The sequence below is a fragment of the Pongo abelii genome, chromosome 16 (assembly GCF_028885655.2).
Source record: "Pongo abelii isolate AG06213 chromosome 16, NHGRI_mPonAbe1-v2.0_pri, whole genome shotgun sequence".
Lineage (NCBI taxonomy): Eukaryota > Metazoa > Chordata > Mammalia > Primates > Hominidae > Pongo > Pongo abelii.
Window position 1 is genome coordinate 52,538,398 of NC_072001.2, and position 27,699 is coordinate 52,566,096.

Sequence of the window (27,699 nt, forward strand, 5' to 3'; positions counted from 1 at the left end):
AACAGTGCTGCAACAAACCTGGGAGTGCAGATATCTCTTTGACACACTGATTTTTTTTCTCTGGGGTATACACTCAGCAGTGGGACTGCTAGATGGTATGGTAGCTCTATCTTTAGATTTTTGAGGAACCTTCAAATTGTTCACCATAGTGGTTGTACTAACTTACATCCCCACCAACAGTGTACGAGCGTTCCCTTTTCTCCACATCCTCACTAGCATTTGTTATTGCCTGTCTTTTGGATATAAGCCATTTTAACTGGGGTGAAATTGTATGGCATTATAGTTTTGCTTTGCATTTCTCTGATGATCAGTGATGTTGAGCACTTTTTCATATGACTGTTTGCCATTTGTATGTCTCCTTTTGAGAAATGTCTATGCAAATATTTTGCCCATTTGTTAATCAGATTATTAGTTTTCCTATAGAGTTGCTTAAGTTCCTTATATATTCTGGTTATTAATCATCCCTTATCAGATGAGTGATTTGCAAATATTTCCTCCCATTCTATGGGCTGTCTCTTCACTTTACTGGTAGTCTCCTTTGCTGGTCAGAAGCTTTTTAGCTTGACGTGATCCCATTTGTCCATGTTTGCTTTGGTTGCCTGTGCTTGAGGCATATTGCTCAAGAAATCTTTGCCCAGACCAATGTGCTGGAGAGTTTTCCCAATGTTTTCTTGTAGTAGTTTCATAGTTTGAGATCCTAAATTTAAGTCTTTAATCCCTTTTGATTTGACTTTTGTATATGGCAAGAGATAGGGGTCTAGTTTCATTCTTCTGCATATGGATATCCAGTTTTCCCAGCACCATTTATTGAAGAAACTGTCCTTTATTCAATGTATGTACTTAGCACCTTTGTTGAAAATGAGTTCACTGCAGGTGCGTGGATTTGTTTCTGGGTTCTCTTATTTTGTTCCATGGGTGTATATGTGTTTTTATGCCAGTACCATGCTGTTTTGGTTAACGCAGCTTGCAGTATAATTTGAAGTCAGGTAATGTGATTCCTCTGGTTTTACTCTTTTTGCTTAGAATAGCTTTGGCTATTCTGGGTCTTTTGCGGTTTCATATAAATTTTAGGATTTTCTTTTCTATTTCTGTGAAGAATGTCATTGGTATTTTGGTAGGGATTGCATTACATCTGTAAATTGCTTTGGGTAGTTTGGACATTTTAACAATATTGATTATTCCAATCCATAAACATGGAATATCTTTCCATGTTTTGGTGTCCTCTTAAATTTCTTTCATGACAGTTTTCATTGCAGAGATCTCTCACTTCTTTGGTTAATTTAATTCCTAGGTATTTCATTTATTTTTGGCTACTATACGTAGGATTACTTTTTAATTTCTTTTTCAGATTTTTCTCTCTTGGCATATAGAAGTGCTGATTTTTGTATGTTGTTTTGTATCCTGCAAGCTTCCTGAATTTTTTTTTACCAGTTCTAGAGGGTTTTTCAATGAAGTCTTTAGGTTTTTCCAAATATAAGATCATATCATCTGCAAACAAGGAGAATTTGACTTCTTCCTTTCCAATTTAGATGCCATTTATGTCTTTCTTTTGTCTGATTGCTCTACTTAGGACTTCCAGTACTATGGTTGAATAATAGCGGTGAAAGTTAGAATAATAGTGGCGAAAGTGGGTATCCTTGTTGTGTTCCTGATCTTACAGGAAAGGCATTCAGCTCTTCTCCATTCAGTATGTTACTAGCTGTGGGTCTGTCATATATAGCTTTTATTATGTTAAAGTACATTCCTTCTATATCCAGTTTTTTGAGGATTTTTATCTTGAAGGAATGTTGGATTTTATCAAACGCTTTTTCAGCATCAGTGGAAATCATATGGGTTTTGTCCTTCATTCTGTTGATATGACATATCACGTTGACTGATTTGTGTATGTTGAACCATCCCTGCATCCCTGGAATAAATCCCACTTGGCCATGATGAATGATACTTTTAATGTTTTGTTGAATTCAGTTTGATGTATAGCTATTTTTAATATTTTTGCCTTTTAACTCTTATAATAGAGTTAAAAGTAATTTACATACTACCAATACACTATTACAGTATTCTGATTTTGACTATATTCTTACATTTATAGTAAGTTTTATACTTTAATGTTTTTATAGTTAGTGTTCTTCATTTGAACTTGAAGAACTCCCTTTAGCATCTAGAGGTGATAAACTCCCAACACTTTTTCCATGTGTGCAAAACTTGTTATCTTGACTTCCATTTTTGAAGGAGAGCCTTGCCAGGTTATCAAATTCTTTGTTGGCAGTTTTCTTTTTTTTCAGCACTTCGTATCATCCCACTCTCTCCTGGATTTCAAGGTATCTGCTGATAAATCTGCTTATAATCTTATACCTGTATATAATAAACAACTTTCTTCTTGCTGCTTTCAAAATTATCTCATCTTTGACTTTTGAGAATTTCATTATAATGTATCTTGGGGAAGATTTCTTCTTTGTCTTAATCTATCTGGTGTCTTTTGGGCTTCATGGATCCTGCTGTTTATTTTGCTCTCTCAGTTTAGGAATATTTCTATCATTCTTTCTTTAAATAAGCTTTCTACCCTTTTCTCTTTCTCTTCTCCTTCTGGAATTCCTATTATGTAGTATGTTTCACTTGACAATGTCCCATGTCTTATAGGCTTTATTCACTATTTTTCATTCTATGTTTTTGTTCCTCTGACAGCAGTTTCAAATGATCTGTTTTTGAGTACCCCTATTCTTTCTTCTGCTTGATCACATCTGCTGTTGAAGCTTTCTATGGAATTTTTTGGTTTAATCTTTATGTTCTTCAGCTCCCAGAATTTCTGTGTGTGGATTTTTCATGATTTTTTATCTCTTTTATAAGACTCTACTTTTGTTCCTTTATTGTTTTCCTTATTTTCTTTGTGTTCTCTTGTTTACTAAGCTTCTTGAAGATGATATTTTAAAGTCTTCATCAGGCAGTTTGTAGATCTCTATTTTTTTAGGTAACTGATGCTTCATTTTGTTACTTTGGTGATGTCATGTTTCCCTGACTATTTGTGACCTCTGTGGCCTTGTTTTGATGTCTGCACATTTGAAGAACAGGCGCCTCTTCTGGGGGCTGGCTTCAGCACAAAAGCCCTTCACCTGTCAGCCCACCCAGAAAATGTAGGCAGGCTAGCCTGGTGGAGTCCATGGACTTCCTGCTGGAATTGTCAGGTAAGCTGACTTGGTATCTGGTTCAGTTACCTGAGCCCACAGTGGCTAGCCTTGTGCTTTGGTTTATGGGGTTGGGCCTCTGGGTTCCCTTAGGTGGTATTACCTCTTGGGTCCACCGGAGTGGTCCTGAGTCCTAGGCTTAAGGGATGTTGACCTGGCACAGCAGTCCACTGGGTGCAGCCTGTACACTTAATCTGTGGAGGCAGGACTGAAGCCTGGGTCCACAGGGGCCAACCTGACACTGAAGTGGGGGTTGGTCTGGTGCTAGGGTGGGCCTGGAATCTGTTTTGGGGGATATCCTGGTTCCTGGACTTGTGGGGTTTGGCCTTAAGCCTAGGTCTCAGGAGCAGTCCTGGAGCCTGGGGCCATGGGCTGGCCTGGTGCTGGGGTCTACTTGTGCAGACCTGGTCCTGAGTACACTGGAGTGGACCTGAAGTCTGACTGCCCTGGAGCCTGCAGCAGCCTGGTGCTGGAGTGGGCCTGGAGCCTGGGTCCTCATGTGGTAGCCTAAAATCAAAAATCCAAGGGGCTGGCATGGAGCTGGAGTTTGAGTCTGAGAGGGATAGCCTGGGGCTGTGGGAGCTATCCTGCCACTGGAGTGGACCTGGAGACTGGGTCTACAGGTGCTGGCCTGGAGCTTTGGGCTGTGGAGGGTGGGGTTGCACAGTACTCTTGCTGCGGTCCATGGCAAAGTGATGTGCTCACTTCATTCTCCTTTCCCTTTCCCACATGAAAGGTATCTCTCTCTACACTGTTCTGCCCTTGCTTGGTAACTTGAAAATGTCCTTCCTAACCTCTTCAAGGTATCTTTTCTTATTTCTGTGCTACGCCTAGGACTCCCATATAGTGAAGGCTAGTAATATCTCACCTGGATTCCTTAGCTCTTGTAAAGGTATTTTTCTTGCAAGGATAGCTGTTCAAATTGATATTTCTGCAAAGGGATAAAGGCTATTTTGCCATCTTGCTGGAGTCATTCCTCTTAAGTATTTTTTTTTTTTTTACTTTTATATATTCAAAGTCATGAGTTCACACTGATGCTTCTAATTCCAATTCTAACCATTCTAGTTTTCTCTCTTTCCATATTATAATTGCCATCCCTAATAATTGAAAATGTAGCTACCATTATCTTTAATATATTTACTTATTTGATCAATCCTTTTATGTAACCAATCTCTCATATTTGCTCCCAGACTCTTCCCTACGTGGATATCCTTTTCATACTACTTGGGCTCTAATATCCCATGTTAGGTTGCCAATTCTGTGAGGACATCCTCCTTACCCCCACTTGACCTCTGACCTCCCACATCAGAGTGAGGCTACCTTCCTCTTCTCCCTTTATGTGTGAATATCATCATCATTCCCTTGGATTCTGATACCTGTGATGTCACATGGACATCCTCCTCACCATTGTTGGGCTCAGAAATCTTACTCTGGGCCACCAAGCAAACCCTTCTTTCTCAATGTGGAAGCCTGCCTTGTTTTGGCCACCAAATGGCTTTAATACTAAATTGTTTAGGAAAGGAAGCAGATGGAATGAAAGGGAAACAAGGGAAATGAAGAGAAGGAGAAGGGAAGTGGAACCACAACATTAATATTTGCAAATCTAAATACAAGATCTTTTAATATAATCAAATAATAGCAAAACAAAGAAAGTTTGTCAACATAATTAAAAGTTTATGAATAAGAGAATACTTTTCGGAATGGTGGGAGACTTGTGTAGGATGGAACTCCGCAATGGAGTTTGGGTAAAATATACTGGGGCCTTAGCTTAAGGGGAAGAAATCTGAGGTCTGCAGATCAGAAATTTCAAACCCACCTTGGTCTGTTCCATCTCCTTTTTTCTTCCTTTAAAAGCAATCCTAAACTCATCATACATGTGTTCATTTATTAACTGTATTAATAGTAAGATATGAAAATAATACCTAGTGCTTAACACTGCAAAACTTTTCCAAAAAGGTCCCCCTGTCATTTTGAAAAAAAGAGTGCTATATAAATACCTAAGTGCCCTCTTCCAAATCCTGTAAATGTGTATCTTAAATAAGATGCATAGCCACTTGGGAAAGTCTTCCAGCATTTAAATCTGGAAAACTGTGTCAAAAATTTAAAAGATTTTGAAGAATAAGAGAAGCTCACAGGGTAAAATCCCTGAAGACCAACACTGTCAATTTAGAATGGCAGCCACATTTGAAAACACAGTCCTTATGAGTCATGTGTTGCTGTTGTTAAGGGAGTTGAGGGAGAAGGAAGAGTCTAAAAGGAATTTGAAAAGATGTTATAATATATACAAATCTTTATGAAAATGTATTCTTTATGTCAGACTTGTGATATCACAATCCTTTTCCCCAAGATACTGAAATATTATGAGCTGAATAAAGTTTCCAAAAATTCCACAAGGCTGATGAGACTCTGTCTTCTCTACATTACCAAGGTAATCAAGGGATAGACTTGTGTCCCAAAGCCATTAATATAAAGAAGGTGATTTTTAAATTCTTTTAATTCTTTGTGGCTGTATTATTAAATGGATACCAGACGATTATCTTGGAGTAGATCATATCTTGCAGCAGATCATAATCTATTTTCCCCATCTCATTTCTCTATTACTTTCCTTCCTTATTCCTTTATATTTTGCCTTCAATAAGATACCTCTTGAATAGAGTGTTATCTAAAAAATAAATTTTGTGGCCAGACCTAAAAAGGCAAATCGAGTCAACTAGCAGCTAACAGGCAGATTAGCTGTCAGGCAGCTCATACTGCCAGAAAGAAAATCAACACTACTACTAGAGTATGAGCATCCAGAGTCTATGGTGATTATATTAATTAAAAGTAAATAAATGTATTCAAATCCCAAAAGAACAAAAGAATTGGACTAGAAGTTTTTGTTCCCTAAGGAGTTAAATTCTACATTATAGCACTGTGGTCCTTAGTGATAAGTAAGAAGAACATTTATCTTATTTAAAACAGGGTCAGTGAAGCAAGAATTGGCTATGTATTTGTTATGTTTATTTTAATTATAGCAATTAACTTTGGCAGTGGCAGAAGCACAAATTATTATATGCTAATACAAAACTAGAGATGGAGAAGGGAGAGTAGACAGACAAAAGGGCTCTCGTGGAGTTTAGAGAGGAATTTTTTTTATTGAATGTATGGGTAAGTCTTCACCCACATCCCAAAGCCCAAGAGACAATGCTGAAGTATCAAACAAAAGGTAAGGAATAATAAGCATGACTAGAATTAGTAGGAAAAGTGATTATTATTTAGCTCTTTTTCCTTTATATTAAGCTTTGATATAAGGATTTAAATGGATTAATGAATAAATAAATGAATAAACAAATAAGCAAATAAATCAGGCTATTCCCTCAAAAAAGAGAATGGGATTGAAATAATCATTTTCTCTATCATAAAATAATTTTGATTCTCTAAGAAAAATCATAGCATGGAGTACTCTCCAGACATAGATTACAAATCTAACAGGCCTGTTAACAAAAATTAACATTGATGAACTAAGAGAAGACGAATTAAAGTTCTACCAGATAAAAGTTGCATGGACACAGAAAAAAGGTAATAAGAAATAAATAACATGAAAAATCAAAAGTATAATATATAAATATGGAAGAAATTGGAATCAACACTTTAGTACTTGAAGAACCAAAAAGAATTTTTTAAAGTGTGACAGTAAAGAGAAATGAGACAAAAAGGGGGAAGATAATGTAGAGTCCTTAAGAGTAGAATCTTTTGTCTTTGTTCATTGCTGTAACTCCAGTGCCCAGAAAAATATTTGGCAAATAGTGGGTAGTGAACAGAAATAACTAAATGAGTGAATGAATAGGATAAGTAAGAGAGCTGACACTGATACAACAATAGTGGAAAAAGAAGATGTTATAAAAATAAAACATAAAAATATTTTTATAAAAATAAAACTAGAAATAGAATTGTGATGGAGTGAAGGGAATGTGGGAAATGATCAATAGAGAAATTAGAGGATAAAAACAATTGAAGATAAAAAGATACACAGAAGTACAACAGGAGATAGGAAGAGGTGAAAGAGAGGAGTAGATGATATAAAATATTAAAATTACCAAAAAAGATAGAAATGGTAGGAACTGGCAAAAAAGAGAGGACTTTAGATGATATGATAAAAGATTAAGTAGAAGACAAGAGAAACAAGTAGCTAACATGTAGGTTGCAAGTACTATTATAATGCTAGTTAACAGCAGAGCTTGGATTAACAATATGATTCAATTCTAAAAGAATAATAGCTCCATGAGGGCAGGCATCTTTGCTTGTTTTTATTCACTGATATATCCTAAGCATCTATGTGCCTGGCACATAGCAGGTGTTCAAAATATTTCTTAAATGAATTCATGGCAGTCACTACTTTTCTACCATTGTCTATTAGACAAATACTTTGTATAGCAAACAAAAAATTAAACATCTAGTCATTTTATTCCTGAATATTTTCAAATATCCAATAGTTTGGCAATGTATAAACATAGTCAAACCATAAAAAATAACTACAGAATATGAGTATTTGGTTGGGAAATTCAGACAATAAGAAAAGATTTACAGAGAAACCTATAAATGACAAAATGATACAAATGGATATGTTGTTTTATCAAATGCTACCTGATAAAACTTGAAGGCTATAAATATAGCCTTTGAATACAAATATAAGTATATCCTTTGCATACAAAGATGATACTACTGACATACTATTAATAAGACATGGTTTGATTTGATTTTTACCCTGTATTTAGTGAAGAGCTGGCATAAACCCATTATCTTGATTTGATTGGTATCATTCTCAATTTAAGCAAAGGGGTAACATATTTACTACTTCAAATAATTAGAATTTTTTATTTAAAATCATAGGTCCTCAAACATGTATAATAATACAGTCTCCATTATTTGCTGAATTTAGCTTAATTTTAACTTAAAACATTAAAAAGTCCTTAAACATTGTCATTAGGCTGCAGCACATTTGTATCATTATTTAAATCAAAATAGTTACAAAAAGTTTGTTCCAAAAGTATTTCAACATACTTAGATACACCATATGACTGAAGTAAACTTTTATAACTAGGAATGTTTTCATCTGAGCGCAATCCTTTCCCAAAACATTGAAAGTAAAAAAAAAAAAACTTATCTAAACAAATATAAAAACAGAAGATAGATATTTAAAAGTAGATATTTCTGAAACTACTTTGTTAGCAGTTTAATCATAGCGAATACTATTTACATTTAAGCATAAATAAATGTAAATTATTTATATTCCAATCCACTCAAAATACAAACATATCTCATTAAAAAGCCACCTTTTCTCTGTTTTCTATACTGACATCTTTATTCTGGCCCTTACTTGACATTCCTCAATGCAAAACAAATATGACCTTCACACTTGCAGGTGCATGGATCCAAGGGAAGACTTAGCAAGTCCAATAACCCCAGGCGAAGTCAGTAATTATACATAACAATGGAAACTGAACTTTCAACATGAAAACACATTTTGAATTTTTCACTCTGATTCAATAATCAAGGAATATTGATGTAACACCTCTACAAATTACCTGTCTCAGGTGTGATGCATAAATAAATGAGGTAAGTAAGCATAACTGTTGGATATTCTTTAAGGTGTAAATACATAAGACAAAAATCTTACATTAACAAAAGTATATAGAAATGTCTGTATAGGGCTAGAATTTTTTTAATGTGAAAAAGAATAGAATGTTGACAAGAGGGAAAGACTACAACATAGAGCCTACTCAAAGGACATAATTATTTATATACACACTTTCCTCATTGAAACATATTTCTGAAATTTCTAGTCTTAAAGTTTATTCTAAGCCTTCTAAATCTCCATAACTGATATTTTAAAATGATGTACTGGCACATAAAATAAGATGCTCTACTCACCCAATTTTGAAACTTTAAGAATTCTTCAATGCTCTTTGGAGGTTCTTGCATTTTCTAATAAAGTAATATTAACATTGTTCATTGGCATAAACTCACTAGACTGTTCATAATATTTACAAATAATTTACTTAAATAAAATGATACTCTATTTAAATTATCATTTTCAGAGCAGTAAGATATCATAAAATGCTCACTTTGTACCATCCCTCCACTTTGAAAAGGGACACACATAAATGTTTAAGTTCTTAGCCTCCAAACCAAATTTTGTAATAGACTTCCCTCTTATACACTAGCCCTAGAGAAAAACTCCACATGAATCTTGCTTTAGGTCCTCATTTCAGATTCCTAAAAGAGTTCCAAGATATTTTGGGCTATCATGGATAGCCTCTATAATAAATCCAGAGCCAAAAATATAATATGTTCTTGCTGATAAAGTATTTTAAAAAGTTAACTAGTTATATAGTTAAAATAAATTTAAATGTTTGGATGTTTCTAATAGATAAAAATCACATTTTTTAGTAGTTTCTTTGTGATTTCAAAATGTATTCAACATTAGACAAACTAATTTTAATCCAGACCACACCTTTCTCCTTTTCGCCTTAGAGACTTTGCCTACATTCTTCCTTCTGCCTAGAAGTCTCCCTTTCCCAAACCCTCTTCTTCCAATCCTTTCTTGGCCTATTTAACTCTTACTTCAAATAACAAATTAAAAGTCACTTTGTCCATCAAGCCTTTCTTATCCCCCAAAGTTTTCTCCATGGTAACATACAGCAGGTTATCTCTATGAGGACAGAAACTATGGTGCAATCATGGCTGAATTTTCTTTTTTTTTTTTTTTTTTTTATTTGGTATGTTTATTTTGTAGCCTGCCAATTCCTTGGAAAGGCTATTTTTTTAAATTATACTTTAAGTTTTAGGGTACATGTGCACAACATGCAGGTTTGTTACATATGTATACATGTGCCATGTTGGTGTGCTGCACCCATTAACTCGTCATTTAACATTAGGTATATCTCCTAATGCTATCCCTCCCACCTCTCCCCACCCCACAACAGGCCCCAGTGTGTGATGTTCCCCTTCCTGTGTCCATGTGTTCTCATTGTTCAATTCCCACCTATAAGTGAGAACATGCGGTGTTTGGTTTTTTGTCCTTGCGATAGTTTGCTGAGAATGATGGTTTCCAGCTTCATCCATGTCCTTACAACGGACATGAACTCATCATTTTTCTGTATATGTGAATCATGGCTGAATTTTCTAAATTTCACACAGTGGCTGGTTCATAGTCAACGCATAATAAGTACTCACAGTGTGTAAAAATTAAAGCATAAATGAGTAGATGAATGTCAGAAATGTATAGATACTTGAAAAATAATAAAAATACTTCTAGACAATGAAAATCCAGTGAGAAGGCAAAAATAAGAGGAATTCAGAAGTCTAATACCCTAATATCCATGATGATATCACTGAAAAGATTATATTACATTTTTATTTATTAAAACACATATTTCATACCAATATGTAAAGTGGTCAAGATTACAGAATCACAAGTTCATGTTTTAGAAAAAATTTTCTAAAAAATAATTACATATTTGAGTTGGGGGATATTTCATTCATCTAAATATATGATGAATATAAGAAAATATATAACTGATAATACAAGAAGAAGATAAAGAGTGTATGTGACAACCATTATAGAAAATGAGTATTTAGTGAGAGTTAAAAAATTAAACAATTGAACTCATGGAGATAGAGATAGAATGATGGTTGCCAGAGGCCGGGAAGGTTAGTGGGAAGTGAGGGGAAAGTGGGTATAGTCAATGGGTACAAAAATATAGGTTAAGGTCAAGCACAGTGGCTCATGCCTGTAATACCAGCACACTTTGGGAGGCCAAGACAGGAGGACTGCTTGAGCCCAGGAGTTTGAGACCAGGTTGGGCAACACAGCAAGAGCCAATCTCCATAAAATATTTTTAAAAAAGTAAAACAAAACAAAACAAAACAGAGTGGCCAGGCATGGTGGCTCACGCCTGTAATCCCAGCACTTTGGGAGGCCAAGGCAGGTGGATTGCTTGAGGTCAACAGTACGAGAGACCAGCCTGGCCAACATGGTAAAACCCCCGTCTCTTACTAAAAATACAAAAAAAATTAGCCAGGTGTCCCAGCTACTCAAGAGGCTGAGGTGAGAGAATTGCTTGAACCCCAGAGGCAGAGGTTGCAGTGAGCCAAGATTATGCCACTACACTCCAGCCTGGGTGACAGAGCAAGACTCTCTCTAAAAAACAAACGGACAAATAAAGACAGCTAGAGAGAATGAATAAGATCTAATATTTGATAGCACAACTGGCTAACTATAGTCAACAATAATTTACTGTACATTTTAAAATAAATAAAAGAGTATAATTGGAATGTCTACAACATAAATAAATGATAAATGCTTGAAATGATGGATACCCCACTTACTCTGATATAATTATTATATATTTTATGTATCAAAAATTATCTCATGTATGCCATAAATATATATATACTTATGTACCCTTAAAAATTAAAAATAAAAATTTAAAAAAGGAAAACAAATGTTTAGACAGAAGCAAAGATGCATAGAGATGTGAAGAACATGTTATGGGAAACGGAACTGTAGAGCTAGTCAAATTGAAAAGAATGAGCGATATGAGAGACGGTGCATGCAAAAGGCTTACAAACAGAAAAATACTCATGATATAATATCTTCAGGGATAATGGGTATAGCAATTTGGCTAGAAGGAACTCACAATACATTTACAAATATACAGGATTAAACTTAATGAAAACAATTTAAGTATTGACTTTTTTTTCCTTGTAATGGCTGTCAAACCACTCCAAGTATGAAGCACCAAAAATAATATGCACATTTAAATTAAAGGGAATTAGAAAAGTGAAGAAAGTGAAACTTGCATAGTGAAGTTCTAACTAATTTCAAAAATTCCATGTTTCTCTTGGGGTAAAATTAAAATAAGGTAAGGTATAAATTAAACAGATTTCTACTTTTGGTAGGATGTAGAAGGATATAAAACACCTATACTTCCATGATAATAATAAGATAAACTTGGACAAAAAAAATCATACTTTTCTATGGGGTTAGTGAAAAGTGGTGAATGCCAGGAGGCAGGACCAGTTAAATAACTTGTAAACATTCAGAGTTCCTTGTTCAAAATTATTAAGAGTTTGAATATAATAACATCAGAGCATTAAACCAAATGCATGTACTTCTCAGCATAAGGGCCTGTGCAACTGCAGAAGCTGTAAACCCATGAAGCTGAAAACAAGCCTAATTGTCCATAGAACTAATGTTTATGGTTTCTTTAAATAAATATAGAAATTAATCCTCCTAGTCTTAAAACTTGAGAAAGTTACATTGGTCTTATCTGAGTTCCTTTCCCAGAAAACTAACCATCAGGCCTCCCAGATAGTGTCAAGGAACTAAAACATACCACATCACTATATCTTGACAATTAGCCTCTAGACTCCTCACCATTACCCACCATGATTGCCTAACTGACCACCTGTTTCCTGCTAACCAACTCCTCCTTACCACCACTCCCTAATTTCTGTTTTCCCACACATGGTTACATTTCTTCCTTGCTATATAAAACCCCAATTTTAGTCAGTCAGGGAGATGGATTTGAGACTGATCTCCCATCTCCTCGGCTGCAGCACCCTATTAAAGCTTTCTTCCTTGGCAATACTCATCTCCGTGACTGGCTATCTGTGCAGCGAGCATTAAGACCTAGACCAAACCCTTGGTGTTTCAGTGACAAAGCCAGCTCTACCTGGGAGCCCTGATTACCTGAAATTCCAAGAGAAATATAACCTTTGTAAGTGAACATAAAGCTGTGAAAGCTTCCTTACCCTGGGGACAGCTCTGCTGCTCCTCCTTTGACATGTTCGTTGGCCTGCCATGGTACAGTAACTTTAATCAGCTGGGTCTTAGGCATCAGTGTGAGTTGGGCGACCAAACTGCTGTATGAAAGACACCCAAATGCAAAAATAAATGACTCAGCCAAACAATCCCTTTCCCCTCACCCCCAAACCTCACTTCTGACTTTTACCAAGTCAGATAGTTTGGCTCTGTATCTCCACTCGAATCTCACGTTGAACTGTTGGAATCCCCAGTTTTGGAGGTGGGGCCTGGTGGGAGGTGATTGGATCATTGGGGGGAGGTTTCTAATGATTTTGCAACATCCCCCTAGTGCTGTTTTGTGATAGACTTCTCATGAGATCTGGTTGTTTAAAAGTGTGTAGCACCTCCCCCTTCACCCTTTTCCTCCTGCTCCAGCCATGTAGGACGCATCTGCTTCCCCTTCACCTTCTGCCATGATTGCAAGTTTCCTGAGGCCTCCCCAGCCATGCTTCCTGTACAGCCTGTGGAACTGTGAGTCAATTAAACTTCTTTTCTTTAAAATTACCCAGTCTCTGGTAGTTCTTTATAGCAATGTGAGAACGGAATAACGCACCAAGAAAGCAGCAGGGGAGGAGGGGCTGGAAAATATATTCTGCTCATGAAGCTGGAGGTTCTACTATGGCATATGACAAACGACACGCATATAACAAGAAATGGACAAGGGAAGGCTAATAATATAAGCTATTATAACGTTTATAAGAAAGATTGGTCTGAATTTTTCTATCTTATAATGTGAAGATTTGGAATGAAGGCTATTATGGTCTCAAAAAAATGAGTTGGGAAAAGCCTCTGTTTTTTTCTATTATCTGAAAGAATTAAAAATCTGAAAGATCAGTACTATTTCTTCCTTTCTTCCTTAAATGTTTGGTGGACACTGCTAGTTATGTTCCCTGAACCTGAACCTGAAATTGTGGGGGAGTTTTAAATTAAGGATACTGTTATGGACCTAATCATGCCCCCACCCCAAATTGATATGTTGAAGCCCTAACACTTATAACAAGATGTGACTTTATTTGGAGATGGAGCCTTTGAGGAGACAATTAAGGTTAAAAGAGGCTAAAAGAGTGGGGCTCTAATATGATTGGTGTCATTATAAGAACAGACACCAGTGAGCTTGCTTGCTTATACTCTCTCTCCATATACACACAAGTATTTTATCTGTGAAAATATCTAGAACTGTGAAATTATAAACTTTGTGTTGTTTTAAGCCACTTTGCTTGTTTGCTGTTTGTTACAGCAGCAATAAGAAACTAATATGAGGAGAAAGAGTGATTTTTTTTTTTTTAGCATTTTGCAGATGTGAAAAATGTCACACACTTAACTGGTGCTCTGTCTATATAAGAGAAGAGGCTTTGTAAGGACATGATGAGAAGGCAGTGGTCTACAAGCCAGGAAGAGAGGCCTCACTAGAAACTCACACTGATGGCACCTTGGTCTTGGACTTTTGGCCTTTAAAACTGTGAGAAAATAAACTACTGTTGCTTAAGTCATCTACTCTGTGGTATTCTATTACAGCATCCTAGGTAGACTAATACAGATATAAGCTATCAAAATTAATACAGGATCATTCAGCTATTCTATTACTTCTTAATTTTGGTAAATTATCTTTCAAGAAAAATTGAAATGTCAAGTATTTTGATATAAATATTTATTCTTAATATCCTCTTATAATCTTTACAATCTGTAGTGTCTGTGGTGATGTTTCATTTTTCATTTCTGAAATTTGTACTCTTCTTTATCTTGGTCAGTCTATCTAAAGGCTTATCAATTTTATTAATCTTTGCAAAGAACCAGTTTTGGCCTTGTTGCTTTTCTTTAGTGCACATTTGTTTTTAATTTCATTGATTTATTCTTATCTTTATTGGTCCCTTTTCTTCTTTAAATGTTTGAGAAACTTCCAATGATAAACCTTGCTCTACTATGAAGCTGAATGCTTGACAATTCCTCTTCAGACACCATGAGACTTTCTATCACCATTTTAATCCTTGTATTTCAAAATGAATAGAAGGCTAAAGATTATTATTTATGGACTAATTGTGAAATAAAAAATATAAAAACAAAAAAATAGAAATCCAAACAAGTGACTAAAAATAAAATCTAGGCATATACAGACAATGTGGGGAACAGAAGGAAACTTCAAAAAAGTCTTTAAGACGCTTAGAGAGCTATAATAAGATAGTGCATCCCTGAAACCAAAACTGCATTTTATAAATGAACACAGAATAAGAAAAAATGCAAAGTACAAATATAATGATATAAATTATTCAACAACAGTCTAGTGAAAAATAGCTGAAGAAATCTTCTAGAAACTAGAAAATGTTAAAGTAAACAAGAATCAAAGGATAAAAAAAATAATTTAGAGGATTATGCCAGGAAAATGACTTTCAATCTGTAAATTTAAATATAAACAGAGCATCAATTAAATGTGTGGCATTTTTCAGATTTGCAAGATACTAAAAAAAAAAAAATTCTCCTCATATTAGTTTCTTATTGCTGCCGTAACAAACAGCCAACAAGGTGGCTTAAAAAATCACAAAGTTTATTATTTCACAGGTCTAGAGGTCAGGAATCTGAAATGGGTCTGCAGGGCTATGCTCTTTTCATGTTTGTGTGTGTGTGTGTGTGTGTGTGACAGAGTTTCACTCTTGTCGCCCAGCATAGTAAATTTACTTGTGTAACAAAAAAACGCAAAATATCAATGGTTTAATACACATAATTTTTTCTCCCAGAAGATCTTTTTGTGAGAAAGGGGGCTTCTAGCAGTCACCTGCTATCCTTTGCTCAGACCTCCTCCCTCTATCTTCAAAGCCAGCAGTGTAGAGTCTTCTCCCCTTTCTTGACATCTTGTCTTCCTCTCATAAGAACTCTTTGATTATGTCCAGCCACCGAGACAATCCAGGGTAATTTAGCCCATCTCCTTAATCACATATGCAGTTCCTTTTGCCATATAAGATAAAATATCAACAGGTTCTGGAGATTAGGATATAGACACCTTTGGGGGCCATTATTCTATCTACTACACTCCTATTTAACTTTTTTCAGGAATGTATTAGAGAATGTAGTTCATTTTTAAAAAGGGATTAAACAAAGAAAAAGGAAACAAGTGATCTAACACACAGGAGAGCAGTATTATGTTGGAGAAACCAGCAATTCTGAATAAACTAAAGGTTGTAACGCTGTAGGAAGAGTATCTGTAAGGAAAAAAAATCTACTGGATTAACTGATGTATTTCACTGTGATGCTTTAGCAGTTTGCCAAAGTGTTTGAACAGATAAATAATACATTAAAAATGGCAGTTATTAAGAGAAAGGAAAGTAAAAGGTTGTATTAAAAGTTAATGCAATCTTAGTATACTATGTGCCTTGGGGTTGAATGACATTTACCTAGACAGTAGTGATAACACTAAATGTTGATGTAGCCAAAGCCTATGATATCACTATATTGACAGGTGAAGGGACAAGAAGAGTGTATGAGGTAGAGAGGGAATGTTCACACACTTGGAGGTGGTGTTATTATAAAAGACCTGTATCACTGCCTTCCATAGGAGAAAGTCAATGGGTAATGTCTGAAATTGGAAAATCAAGAAACTGCAATGTAAGTATATTTAGACATGGGGGTAACAGATGAAATATTTAAAAGACTTGAATTTTCCTTTGGTGAGAAGAATTGAGAATAGAGTAGAAGGGTTGGGTACTACAGGGTTTTCTTTAACCTAGAATGTGGCAGACTGTTAGTGCTCACCAATACGTGTGTGTTTCTCTACATTTCCCAGGATCCCCTGCAGTTAAAGTGGGGGCCTTGGGACTAAATTCTGGCCAATAGAATGTGGCCAAATTGATATATGTCATTTTTAGGGTTGACCTTGGGTAATTTGCCATACTTTCTTTCTTGTCAAATACGCTAGTCCTAGAAGGCAGCAGAACCATTAAAAATAAAAACATCTGGCCTTGAATTTAACATTTCGTCTGACTAGAAATAGTCACAATGGATCTTTTGTGAGGGAAAAAAAAAAAACTTGTATTAAACCATCGATATTTTGAGGTTTTCTGTTACAGAAGTAAATTCACTATGCTGGTTTTAAAACATGGACAAGAATTCTTTGCCAATCCTTTGAGAAGAGGGATCTATGTCTCCTTTCCTAAAATGGAACAGGACTTTGATGCATTTGTAAGCAAAAGAAAGTGAGGGAAGTAGCACCCTGTTACTTTTTGAGGCAAGGTCAGAAAAGGTCAGGCAATTTTTGCCTTGTTCATTGCAACACTCCCTTTGGAGCTCTGAGTTTAAGCTAAGAAGTCTGACTACCTTGCTGCCATACTGTGAGGAAGCCCCGGCCATATAGTTACAGAAGCTCTGCTAGCATGCCTACTCTAGTCTTTCTAATTGAGTTACCAAAGAAAAGCTGATGACTGTGCCCTATTGACAACACCACCTGTGAACGTAATAAAATGGCTATTTTAAGCCACCATATTTTGGAGTAATTTATTACATATGATAGCAACCCAATGCTCAATCTAACAAGTAGTATTATTTGCTTTTTAATCTGTGCAATTTAACTACTTTGATAAAATTTAGAGTTAAGCTAAAAAGGAAAATGGTTGTGAATTACTTATTCTTGGCTTATAGACTTTGCTATTCTACTTTCCCTACCCAGAAAGTTCACCTTTCTCCCTAAATCACTGGCTTTCAAACTTTTTAGGGTTTGAAATACACTAAGAAATACATTTTACAAACAAGCCCTAGTGCACACATACATGCATATATACAATTAAAAGCTCCATAAAGCAGTACTTTACTAAGTAACACTAAATTTACTTACATGCGCTGATATTTCCAATCTATATTGTTTCTTTTTTTTTTTTTTTTAAGTGTAAAGAGATTTCCTTGCTTACAAATGGGTCAAGACTTCCACTAATGGGTCCCACATAATCCCCTTTCCGGTTGAAAAACACTGTCCTAAACCTAAATCATTCTTCAAGGCCTTACCCAAGTCCGAAAAAGAAGCCTTTATTGACCACTCCATTCTCAGCTTTCTTGAAATTCCTGTAATTTATTAAATTCCATTTTTTATCTCAGTAGTAAGAATGTTGCATTTTCTGTACTTGAATTTAACATGCTTTACTTGATATCGTGAGCACTTCTAGGGCATTGTAATGTCCCTTATCTACCACTTGATAAATTCAGAGTACTCAATAAAACATTGCTCAACATTTGACTATTGTGTTTTAAAATCTTAGTTGTTAGAGTGCACTTCAGTTTGGGCATTCTTTGGGGAGAGGCACGGACAAATGTTCTAATAACTTACCCACTTATTATACTTCAAAGTGAAAAAACACAAAGTACTCTTAACTCTATATGCGTGTTTTTATGCAAACTAAATCATAAAGATACAAATGATTTTTCTAATAGCTTTGATTACCATACAGCACACGAAATAATGATATAGCCACGAAAGAGTAATATAACCAAGTTCTCACAACCAAAATATCTTTGGGGTGGGCAAAAATGCAAACTTTTCTCTGGGATCAACATTTCTTCACAACTCACTGCAACTACGCCTTGAGAGTATGTTTCGAGAACCGCTTCCCAATTATGTTGTCCCAGCAAGAATCGGGAGGAAACTGGGTGAAAGCCTGCGAGGCTTGAGGCGGGTCCCGGACGACCGCGGCCCTGCCCCTCGCCGGAGCCTCTCAGGAGAAGTGCGACACCGCCGCTGAGTGAGAGGCTGAGACGGAACTTCCCGTCTAACCCCGCCCCGCTGTCCTCCCAGCCTGTTGTTAAGCCGCGTGGTGTGCGGTGAGCGCGGCCCCGGCCTTAGCAACGACGCTAGTAACTGTCTGGCTCCTCCCTCTGGTGTCGCCGGGAAAGCGCTCCGTCTGGTCCGTGCGCGATCACTGCCCGGCGCGTGGCTCAGGCTCGGGCGGAGCTGGAGACGCGTGGAGCTGTTCGAGGACTCGCGGGTGTGCAGGTCTGAGTACTACTCCGATCCGTGGCGGAGGTCCCCGCGCCTCTCTGGAGACCAGTGGTCTGGCCCCAGAGGTGCGGCCGCGGGAAGTGGACATTCTTTGTCAGGACCCTAGCGGAGGTCGCGCTGGGTGTCGCCTGTGAGGGGGATCCTCGGTCCCTGCGCGGTCTCTTGCTTTTTTTAGGATCTTGCGGGCCCTTTGGGAAAAAGGTTTCCAAATTTTTCCTCAAAAAAAAAAAAAAATTATTTTTCCTACTAATGATTTTCGGTGCATTCCGCCCCAACGAAAAGTATGTCCTGGCAAAGTCAGTTCCCTAAGAATCCCATACTTTATTTTATTTTATTTTATTTTTAGTATTTGGAGTGGTTTGTGGGGGGTTGGTTATCACGGAAGGGGAAGCGTAGTACAGACGTAGAATTAGTGATGCCATGCATTGTATTTAAAATATTGAGGTTGTGGTTACATAATAAGCAAAAGAGCCTGTTTCTTACGTCTAAATTATTTATTGGGAATGTAGGACAAATAAGGAAGTATATTAACATTTTCAGTCGCCAGGCCCGCAAAGTTGGATGGTAAAATCAATACTTTAGATCGCAGCATTTAAGGACTAACCCAATGCACCATGAAAACGAAGGCAAGACAGCCTGCTACCATATAGCGGGTGGTGTGGGAAGGGCCATTGATCCTATATAAAAAAGGGTACTACCTTGGATTATGAAAAATGAATGTTGGACCTGTAGGTCCTATGTGACCAAGTTCTTAAAAATACTCTAAAGAAAATTTGAAGTGGTTTTTTTCTAATACTGAATTGGTCCACGATATAGGACAGGGGAGTCTGTATAATGTTCCATTGGGAGGTCAGTCAGCTTACAATAATGGAAGAGGTAGAAGCTTTTTCTGTTATTATTTTGGAGAAAAAAAAAATTGCCAGCCTGCCACTCGTGCTAGGCTGCAGATGGCCCATAAAGGTAGTTTGTCAGATACTTCAGTAGCGAGATGCTTACTGGATGTGTTTTGCAGAATGGTTTTGATTTAGTTAACAAGTGTTTGTTGAGTTCCTGCTGTTGCATAAGAATCAGGAATAGGTGAGCTCAGGGAAGAAATCTGCTCTTACAGAGTTGAATGCTGGAGGGGATAGATTAACTAAAGTACCTCCACAGTAAATGCATTTTTCCATGTCAAATATGTGGAACCAATAATAAGTACTCAAAGATAAAGAGGTTTAAGACATTGCTGTGGCCCATCTATGAGTTAATAAGGAACTGAATTAGAGTCCTGACTTTGAGAGTGAAGATAGAGGATTATCTACAAGGTAGAATTGATGCAACTTGGTGAGTATAATTAATTTGGGGTGGAAATTGGGTAGAAGCAGGAATAAAAAATTAATGTATTTTTAGCCATAAGTTCCAGAATGATGGACGCACCATCACGGTGTTAAAACTGTTAGTTCCTTAGGAACAGTCTTTATGTTTTCTAAGTCTTTTTAGCCCCCATGACTCAAATTGTACTTCCTTGCACATATTTGATGTTAAAAAGTATGTTTTAAATATTTTAAATAACCCCATTTGCAACAAATGATTTTCTCACAGTCGAGGCAGGCTGTTGGCTAGGTTAGGACAGATGCCCTGATCATGTAGTTTCAGAGACCGTTGGAGGGAGCTGCCCATGATTTACAATTGCTGGCCTCTTCTACGTGGCCACCTCAGCCATAAGTGAGAGTATATAGGTGAACTAAGAGGTGGAGCCATAAACATTTCTCTTTTACTGTCTTACAGGTATTCGTGGTGGTTGATTTTTGTAGAGGAAGGTTATTTATATAAGGCTTCACTAATATCCATTTAGTTATGTGGATAGTAGGTCCGTGAACTGCAAAGTGATATTTCTGAGGTATCTCTAGGAGCAATGCACTTTGAGGGCCCTAGGATAACTCCAAAAACTCACCAGTAGTTTTTTGTTAAATGTCAGGCAACCACAGTAACTTTCATGACATCCACAGGAACTGCATTTTTCAGTCCCACTATGCCTGGGCCTTTGAGTGGCACATGCAGTCCCACTAAATAGCTACTGGAATACCCAGGGAAATGAAGTCAGGTTGAGCTACTCCAATCAAATTTCATTTTTTTAGGATGAATCCCATCATCTGAATAACTCAGGACTATTAAAGCCTCAAAGTGTTTCTCTGTGAACCTCAGGCAACACCAGGACAAACCCAAAGAGAGTTTAAGTGAAACTTAGCTTCGTATGTGCAGCAAAGAGATGCCAACAGAGCATTTGCAACTCTAATTTCTGGGGACTATTAGGATCTCTTCCCAAACTTTTTTTTTTCTCTGTTTTAGAGATGGGATCTCACTTTATTGTCCAGACTGTTCTCAAACTCTTGTGCTCAAGTAATCCTCCCATCTTAACCTCCCAAATGCTAGTATTATAGGCATGAGCCACCATGCCCAGCCCTTCCCAAGCTTGGAACTTCCTTAGCTGAGTGGTAGATGGACTCTAGGAGATCTCCAAACCTCCTGAAATTGTGTGCAAAGTATTGTATCTGTATATGCATTTTCTAGGGATGAGGTTTAAGATTTTTATGTGATTCCTAAAAGAATCTGAGGCTCAAGAAAAGAGGGCATCTTAATATCCTGCACTTTTAGTCATTGAGGGCATGGTCACAAAGATCAAAGCCATTTTTAGGCAGGTGAGTTGGAGCGGCAGTCAGGAGTAGGTAAGATTTTCTATTTGTGAGGCAGGAACAAGGGATTGGACCATTGTTCTTAAATACTGCTTTCTTACCCAAAATGCAAATCTGTGCCTAATCAGTACACAGCAAAAATATTTACTGTATTTTGGTTTTCCCCTTGGGTACATTTGGCAAGTACCATTTTCTACTATAACGGGCGTCTTCGTATCTCTTTATTTGGGTCTCAAACTCACTGGGACTTACAATCTTAAAAAAAAAAAAAGAAAGAAAAATTCATTTGATGAGTAATTAAATTAGTGCCACTAACTTCTCAGCAAATTATGTTGTATTTTCTGTTTCTCTGGACGTTTTGTTCACTTTCTATTTGGGAGACCACAAAATGTTTCCTGCTGGAGTCACAGCATTTCTCTTGTCACTGTTTCTACTTAAAGTGCCTGGAGCTTCGTAGTTAAACCACAACGCCAGTAGGCTTTATAATAAGAGAATTATTTTACAGCTGTGGAATGCATATCGAATCAATAGGGCACCAGTGTTGTTTCTCGCTTGAAAGATACCTTCCTTACAGGGTATGCAGATAACAATTTTGGCAGCCATCACCCTTCTTTGAAGAAAATATTAAGTGGGAAAGTTATTTTACCATTTTTCTCTAGTACTAAATCTGAATGATGTATGTTTTTAAAAAGCATAAATTCTTAGAGTAAGTGGACATTAATGTTACTCTGTAAATTTTTAAAATTTATAGGATAATATATTTTACCTTATGGGATATTTTACAAATTGTAATGAGTAGTAGATGCCTCTTATTTTTTATTGGATATTAAGTTTTATATGTATATGCACACATGTACACACACACACACATACGTAGTGTGTGTTTTAAGTTGGAGAGGGTTATATCTTTTAGAACATAACCAACTAAATTTTGCCAATTCCACTAGAATCTTCTATTTTTCATTAATGTCAATTCAAAGTCAGAGCCAACAGGGTTGAATATATCCCTGTCTGATACTAACGTGAAACCATTGCATTCCTAATATCTGGAAAACAAAATTGCCATCTCTGGAACAAAAAAGGGTTCTTGAAAAATGGATTCTCAGTACCTGAACTTTATATTTGAAATAGCTTTGAGTTTATTGCTTTTAATCTTAAGTTTTAAAGTATGCCAATTTAGTGGTTTAAAACATGTTTAATAAGTACTAAAACAGCACACAATTGTGACTTAAATTGAGTAATTTTCTTTGTAGACTGTTTTTATTTTGTCTACAAAATAAAAATTTTATTTTTATTTCTGTTTTTATTTTGCCTTCTCTTGACACTTTTTTTTACAGTGCACCTATGATATGTGTTTTAGAAATAGCTGTTAAACTTTGGTTTGAATGAAGAATGTCTCTCAATCCACCTATATTTCTCAAACGAAGTGAAGAAAATAATTCAAAATTTGTGGAAACAAAACAGTCACAAACTACTTCCATAGCTTCAGAAGATCCCCTTCAAAACTTATGTTTAGCATCTCAAGAAGTTCTTCAAAAAGCTCAGCAAAGTGGAAGATCAAAATGTCTCAAATGTGGTGGTTCCAGAATGTTCTACTGCTATACATGTTATGTTCCAGTTGAAAATGTACCCATTGAACAGATTCCACTTGTGAAGGTTAGTAAGAAATTTAATTGTTTGAAAGTATGAAAATAGATTTTTTAAAAACATCTCATGTATACCTACTCTAATTGATAAACTTAATAAATAATGTTATTATTGTTAGAAACAAGTGCTTGCTGCTGCAAAGAAAAACTAGCACTTAGACAGAAAATTTCTCAGCAGGGCACATTTACTTCTGCAGAAGGGTGCTGCCTGCATCTGCCTGATCGCAAGAGCACATGGAACAAAGGAAGGAAGGGATTTTTAACCCTAATGCAGTTCCTGTCCCTGTGTCCTTCCCTTATTGGCTAGGGTTGGACCACACAATCAAAACTGATTCCAGTTGGCTAAGACTTAAACTTTTCCAAATAGGGTAAATGCACGATTTGTAAAAGGAGGGGTTAGGAGTGGTCTGTCCACTATAGTATAAGGCATGTCTGGACATGTTTGGCCATGTCAGGGCACAACAAGAGTGGGAGGGTTGTTTGCAGGCTGGAAACGAGAGTACAAGGAGCTTGGGCTTCTGAACAAAGAACAAGAACGTCACACAATTAAACCTTTTGAAGAGGAATTTATCATTCCTAGCATTATGAAAATGAAGTGTATTTATGGAAAATTTAGTCCTACAGACTACTAAACCTCTTTGTTTTTCTTGTCTCTGGGTCTGAAATGGTGTTTTTAATGAAACCAATTAATTTTTCATTAATGATTTTAATTTATTTACAACATGGGAAAAGTGTGATATAAACATATGAATACTAAAAAAAAAGTTTATAGACACCCTGAAGGAGCTCCAAACACTCATGTCTTTGGACTGCTCCTTGAGAAAACACTATTCTAGTAGAATTAGAGTTGATTTTCACCTAGGATTTTGTGACTTATCCTATACATGGGGATGGAGCACATTTCATTGACCGAAATGAAAATAAAGTAAAATTTAAAAACTAAGACCAATTCCCTGGGCTGTGTTATCATTAGAGTGATTTTAAGCCCGATTTGATTGCTTACCTTTATACTTTTTGGTGCTTACCAAGACTACTTTTGTATAGGTAAAAGGTCTGTAGAACATCATGTCTACATAATCAAAGAATTTATTATATATATGTTAACTTGTCTAACATTATCCCAAACTTTAGGAATAAATTAATTAATGTATAAAATTTGACTGTGTAAGACTTTAGAGAGACTAAATTCTACACATGGACTCATTAGAACTTGCCAGTAAAAAAAAAAATAAGTTGTAGCTATATTTTAAAATATTTGTTTTGATGATTTTAAAGTTCATTTGAATTTGAAGTAAGAAGAGTACTTTGCAAATGTCCAACAATGATAGACTGGATTAAGCAAATGTGGCACATATACACCCTGGAATACTATGCAGCCATAAAAAATGATGAGTTCATGTCCTTTGTAGGGACATGGATGAAATTGGAAATCATCATTCTCAGTAAACTATCGCAAGAACAAAAAACCAAACACCGCATATTCTCACTCATAGGTGGGAATTGAACAATGAGAACACATGGACACAGGAAGGGGAACATCACACTCTGGGGACTGTTGTGGGGTGGGGGGAGGGGAGAGGGATAGCATTAGGAGATATACCTAATACTAAATGACGAGTTAATGGGTGCAGCACACCAGCATGGCACACGTATACATATGTAACTAACCTGTACATTGTGCACATGTACCCTAAGACTTAAAGTATAATAATAATAAAATTAAATTAAATTAAAAAAAAAGAGTACTTTGACACTCATATTTTATTTGAATTTCAGTTTAGCCTATATCATCTTGGCCCGTCCATGGTCTCCTCAGCATCTAAAATCACATGTATAGGCTAATGGAAAGTTTACTAGCCAAGAATAAGTAAGTGTGGAATTTAATATGAGCTTCACAGTTTGCTCAGAAAAAACAAGAACTTGAGGGTAATAATTATTTTCAAGTTTCCCATTATCTTACATGAATGTTACATTTTGAAGTATGGTTTTTGAAGTATATGTAGAATTATTCTATTTTACATTTCTCTCATAGCCACATAAAGAAGGGATTCCATTAAAAGATTTATCCTAAGGTGTATTGTATTAAAAAATGGATTACGTATTATAATAATAATAATCAGTAATATAGTTACAGGGCTGATATTTTCATAGATATTTAATAATAGAGGGTATTTTCCAAATCAGTGGTCTAATATACACCATTTAATAGAAATGACTCAAGACATTAGTGTTTGATCATCTCTCAATGGTCTGGACTGTGCAGAGTTTTCTAAAATGTTTATATTTTAATGGCCTTGTATAAAATTTGATACTTTAATATACATTAATGGTAATAACAACTCTACAAAATGTTCTTTCCAATTTTTACTTTATTTTTATTTTAACAAATCATTCAGCATTTGCTTTTAGATATCCTACTTGTGAAGGGAGGATGACAATATAATGAGTAATTCCCTCCCAATTTTAGTCTAGGGTATGCATTCATAAATATAGTCATATGTCTCCTAATGACAGGGGTACATTCTGAGAAATGTGTCCTGAGAAATGAGTCGTTAGGCAAATTCACTGTTGTGCAAACATCATAGAATGTACTTACACAACCTTCATAGTATAGCCTACTATACACCTGGACAATACCTATTGCTCCTAGCCTACAAAATCTGTACAGCATGTTACTGTACTGCATACTGTACATAGTTGTACACACAATGGTATTAGTGTATCTAAACAAATATAAGCGTAGAAAAGTACAGTAGAAGTACAGTATAAAAATAGTAATCCTTTATGGGCACTTAGCATGAATGGAGTTTGCAGGACTGGAAGTTGTTCTTGGTGAGTCAGTGGTGAGTTGTGAGTGAATGTGAAGGCCTGTAATGTTACTGTACACTATTGTAGTTTTTATAAACACTGTGTACTTAGGGTACACTACATTTATGAAAAATATTTTTCTTCAATAATAAATTAGCTTACTGTGACTTTTTTACTTTATAAACTTTTTTAAAAACTTGTGATAACACTTAGATTTATACACAAACACATTGCACAGCTGAACAAAAATATTTTATTTCTTTATAGTCTTATTCTATAACCCTTTTCCTATTTTTCTTATTTATTTATTTTTACTTTTTAAACTGTTTTGTTGAAAACCAAGACATAAACACATTACCCTAGGCTTACGCAGTGTCGGGATCATCAGTATCACTGTCTTCTTCCACCTGCACATTTTGTCCCACTGGAAGCTCTTCAGGGGCAATGTATGGAGCTGTCATCTCCTATGGTAGCAATGCCTTCTTCTGGAATACCTCCTTAAGGACCTGCCTGAGGCTATTTTACAGTTAACATTTCTTTTTTCTAATTAGGATGAGTGTACTCTAAAACTAAAAAAATTAAGTGTAGTATAGTAAGTATATAAACCAGTAACAGATTTATATTACCATTATTAAACATTATTTTATATCTTGCTTTTATATGACTGGCAGTGCAGTAGGTTTGTTTACATCAGCATCATCACAAGCATATGAGTACTGCACTATGGTGCAATGTTACAATGGTTATACTTCGCAAGGCCATAGGAATTTAGAGCCTAGAATTTAAAAGGCTCTCTTGGGGAAAGTTGATAATCCCATGGGAAAATGCTTAGGTCTCCTTGTCAGTAGCATTTTGATAAACTTGGGCAGAAGGATTTGTGGTAAGTCTCTTTTATAAAACATAGGTGTTCGAGAGCAGATTGATATTCTTTACTTGTTTGAAAACAATGTCTCTACTCAGACTGCCCTCTGGTCAACACTATTTTTTTTTTTTTAAACACAGTTAAGCTTTAATGTCCATACGAAGCCTCAGAGCAAATGTTTTTGTAGCTTGTAAAAAGCAAATTTTTTTCTTTCTTTCTTTTTTAATTATACTTTAAGTTCTTGGATACATGTGCAGAACTTGCAGGTTTGTTACATAGATACACAAGTGCCATGGTGGTTTGCTTGCTGCACCCATCATCTACATTAGGTATTGCTCCTAATGCTATCCCTCCCCTAGCCCCCCCACCCCAGACAGGCTCCAGTGTGTGATGTTCCCCTCCCTGTGTCCATGTGTTCTCATTGTTCAACTCCTACTTATGAGTGAGAACATGCGTTGTTTGGTTTTCTGTTCCTGTGTGGTCAACACTATTATTGTTACTCTGTACTCTTGTCATTATTTAAGAAATAATCTTCTTTTAACATGTGTGAACTAGAACACAAACATGGATTTCCATGATTTGATCTGTTTCTGTGCTTTGGTTTTATGATGCGAGAGATCTCATGCTCATGGAAAACTAACAATACCTGGATTGTGTACAGGTTTTGCATAATTATGCTTGCAGACTTTAGTTCATAAAGCTTTCTCTTTT

The 27,699-nt window shown here is 36.1% G+C and overlaps 2 protein-coding genes across 12 annotated transcripts in view; one reads left to right on the forward strand and one right to left on the reverse strand.

The window, feature by feature from the left end:
• FAM227B (family with sequence similarity 227 member B) overlaps positions 1-18,898 on the reverse strand; it is a 305,085-nt gene extending 286,187 nt beyond the window's left edge. For 2 of the 6 annotated variants that reach the window (XM_054531453.1, XM_054531454.2), the window contains exons 1-3: positions 18,574-18,890; positions 12,978-13,088; positions 9,090-9,143 (exon numbers count right to left, since the gene is read on the reverse strand). In XM_054531453.1, the coding sequence (XP_054387428.1) occupies positions 9,090-9,143; positions 12,978-13,028 (105 nt within the window). In that variant the 5' untranslated portion in view covers positions 13,029-13,088; positions 18,574-18,890. Of the gene's footprint in view, positions 1-9,089; positions 9,144-12,977; positions 13,089-15,796; positions 15,967-18,573 lie in introns of all 6 variants that reach the window. The other 4 variants (XM_054531449.1, XM_054531450.1, XM_054531451.1 and 1 more) reach the window with 4 other exon arrangements.
• The window catches only part of DTWD1 (DTW domain containing 1), a 33,909-nt gene continuing 25,079 nt past the window's right edge, over positions 18,870-27,699 (forward strand). For 3 of the 6 annotated variants that reach the window (XR_008513485.1, XM_054531074.1, XM_024232140.3), the window contains exons 1-2: positions 18,870-18,994; positions 23,010-23,328. Coding sequence is in view for 5 of the 6 variants with exons in the window: in XM_054531074.1 (XP_054387049.1) it covers positions 23,065-23,328 (264 nt within the window). In the remaining variant the exon portion in view is untranslated. 6 annotated transcript variants of the gene reach the window in all.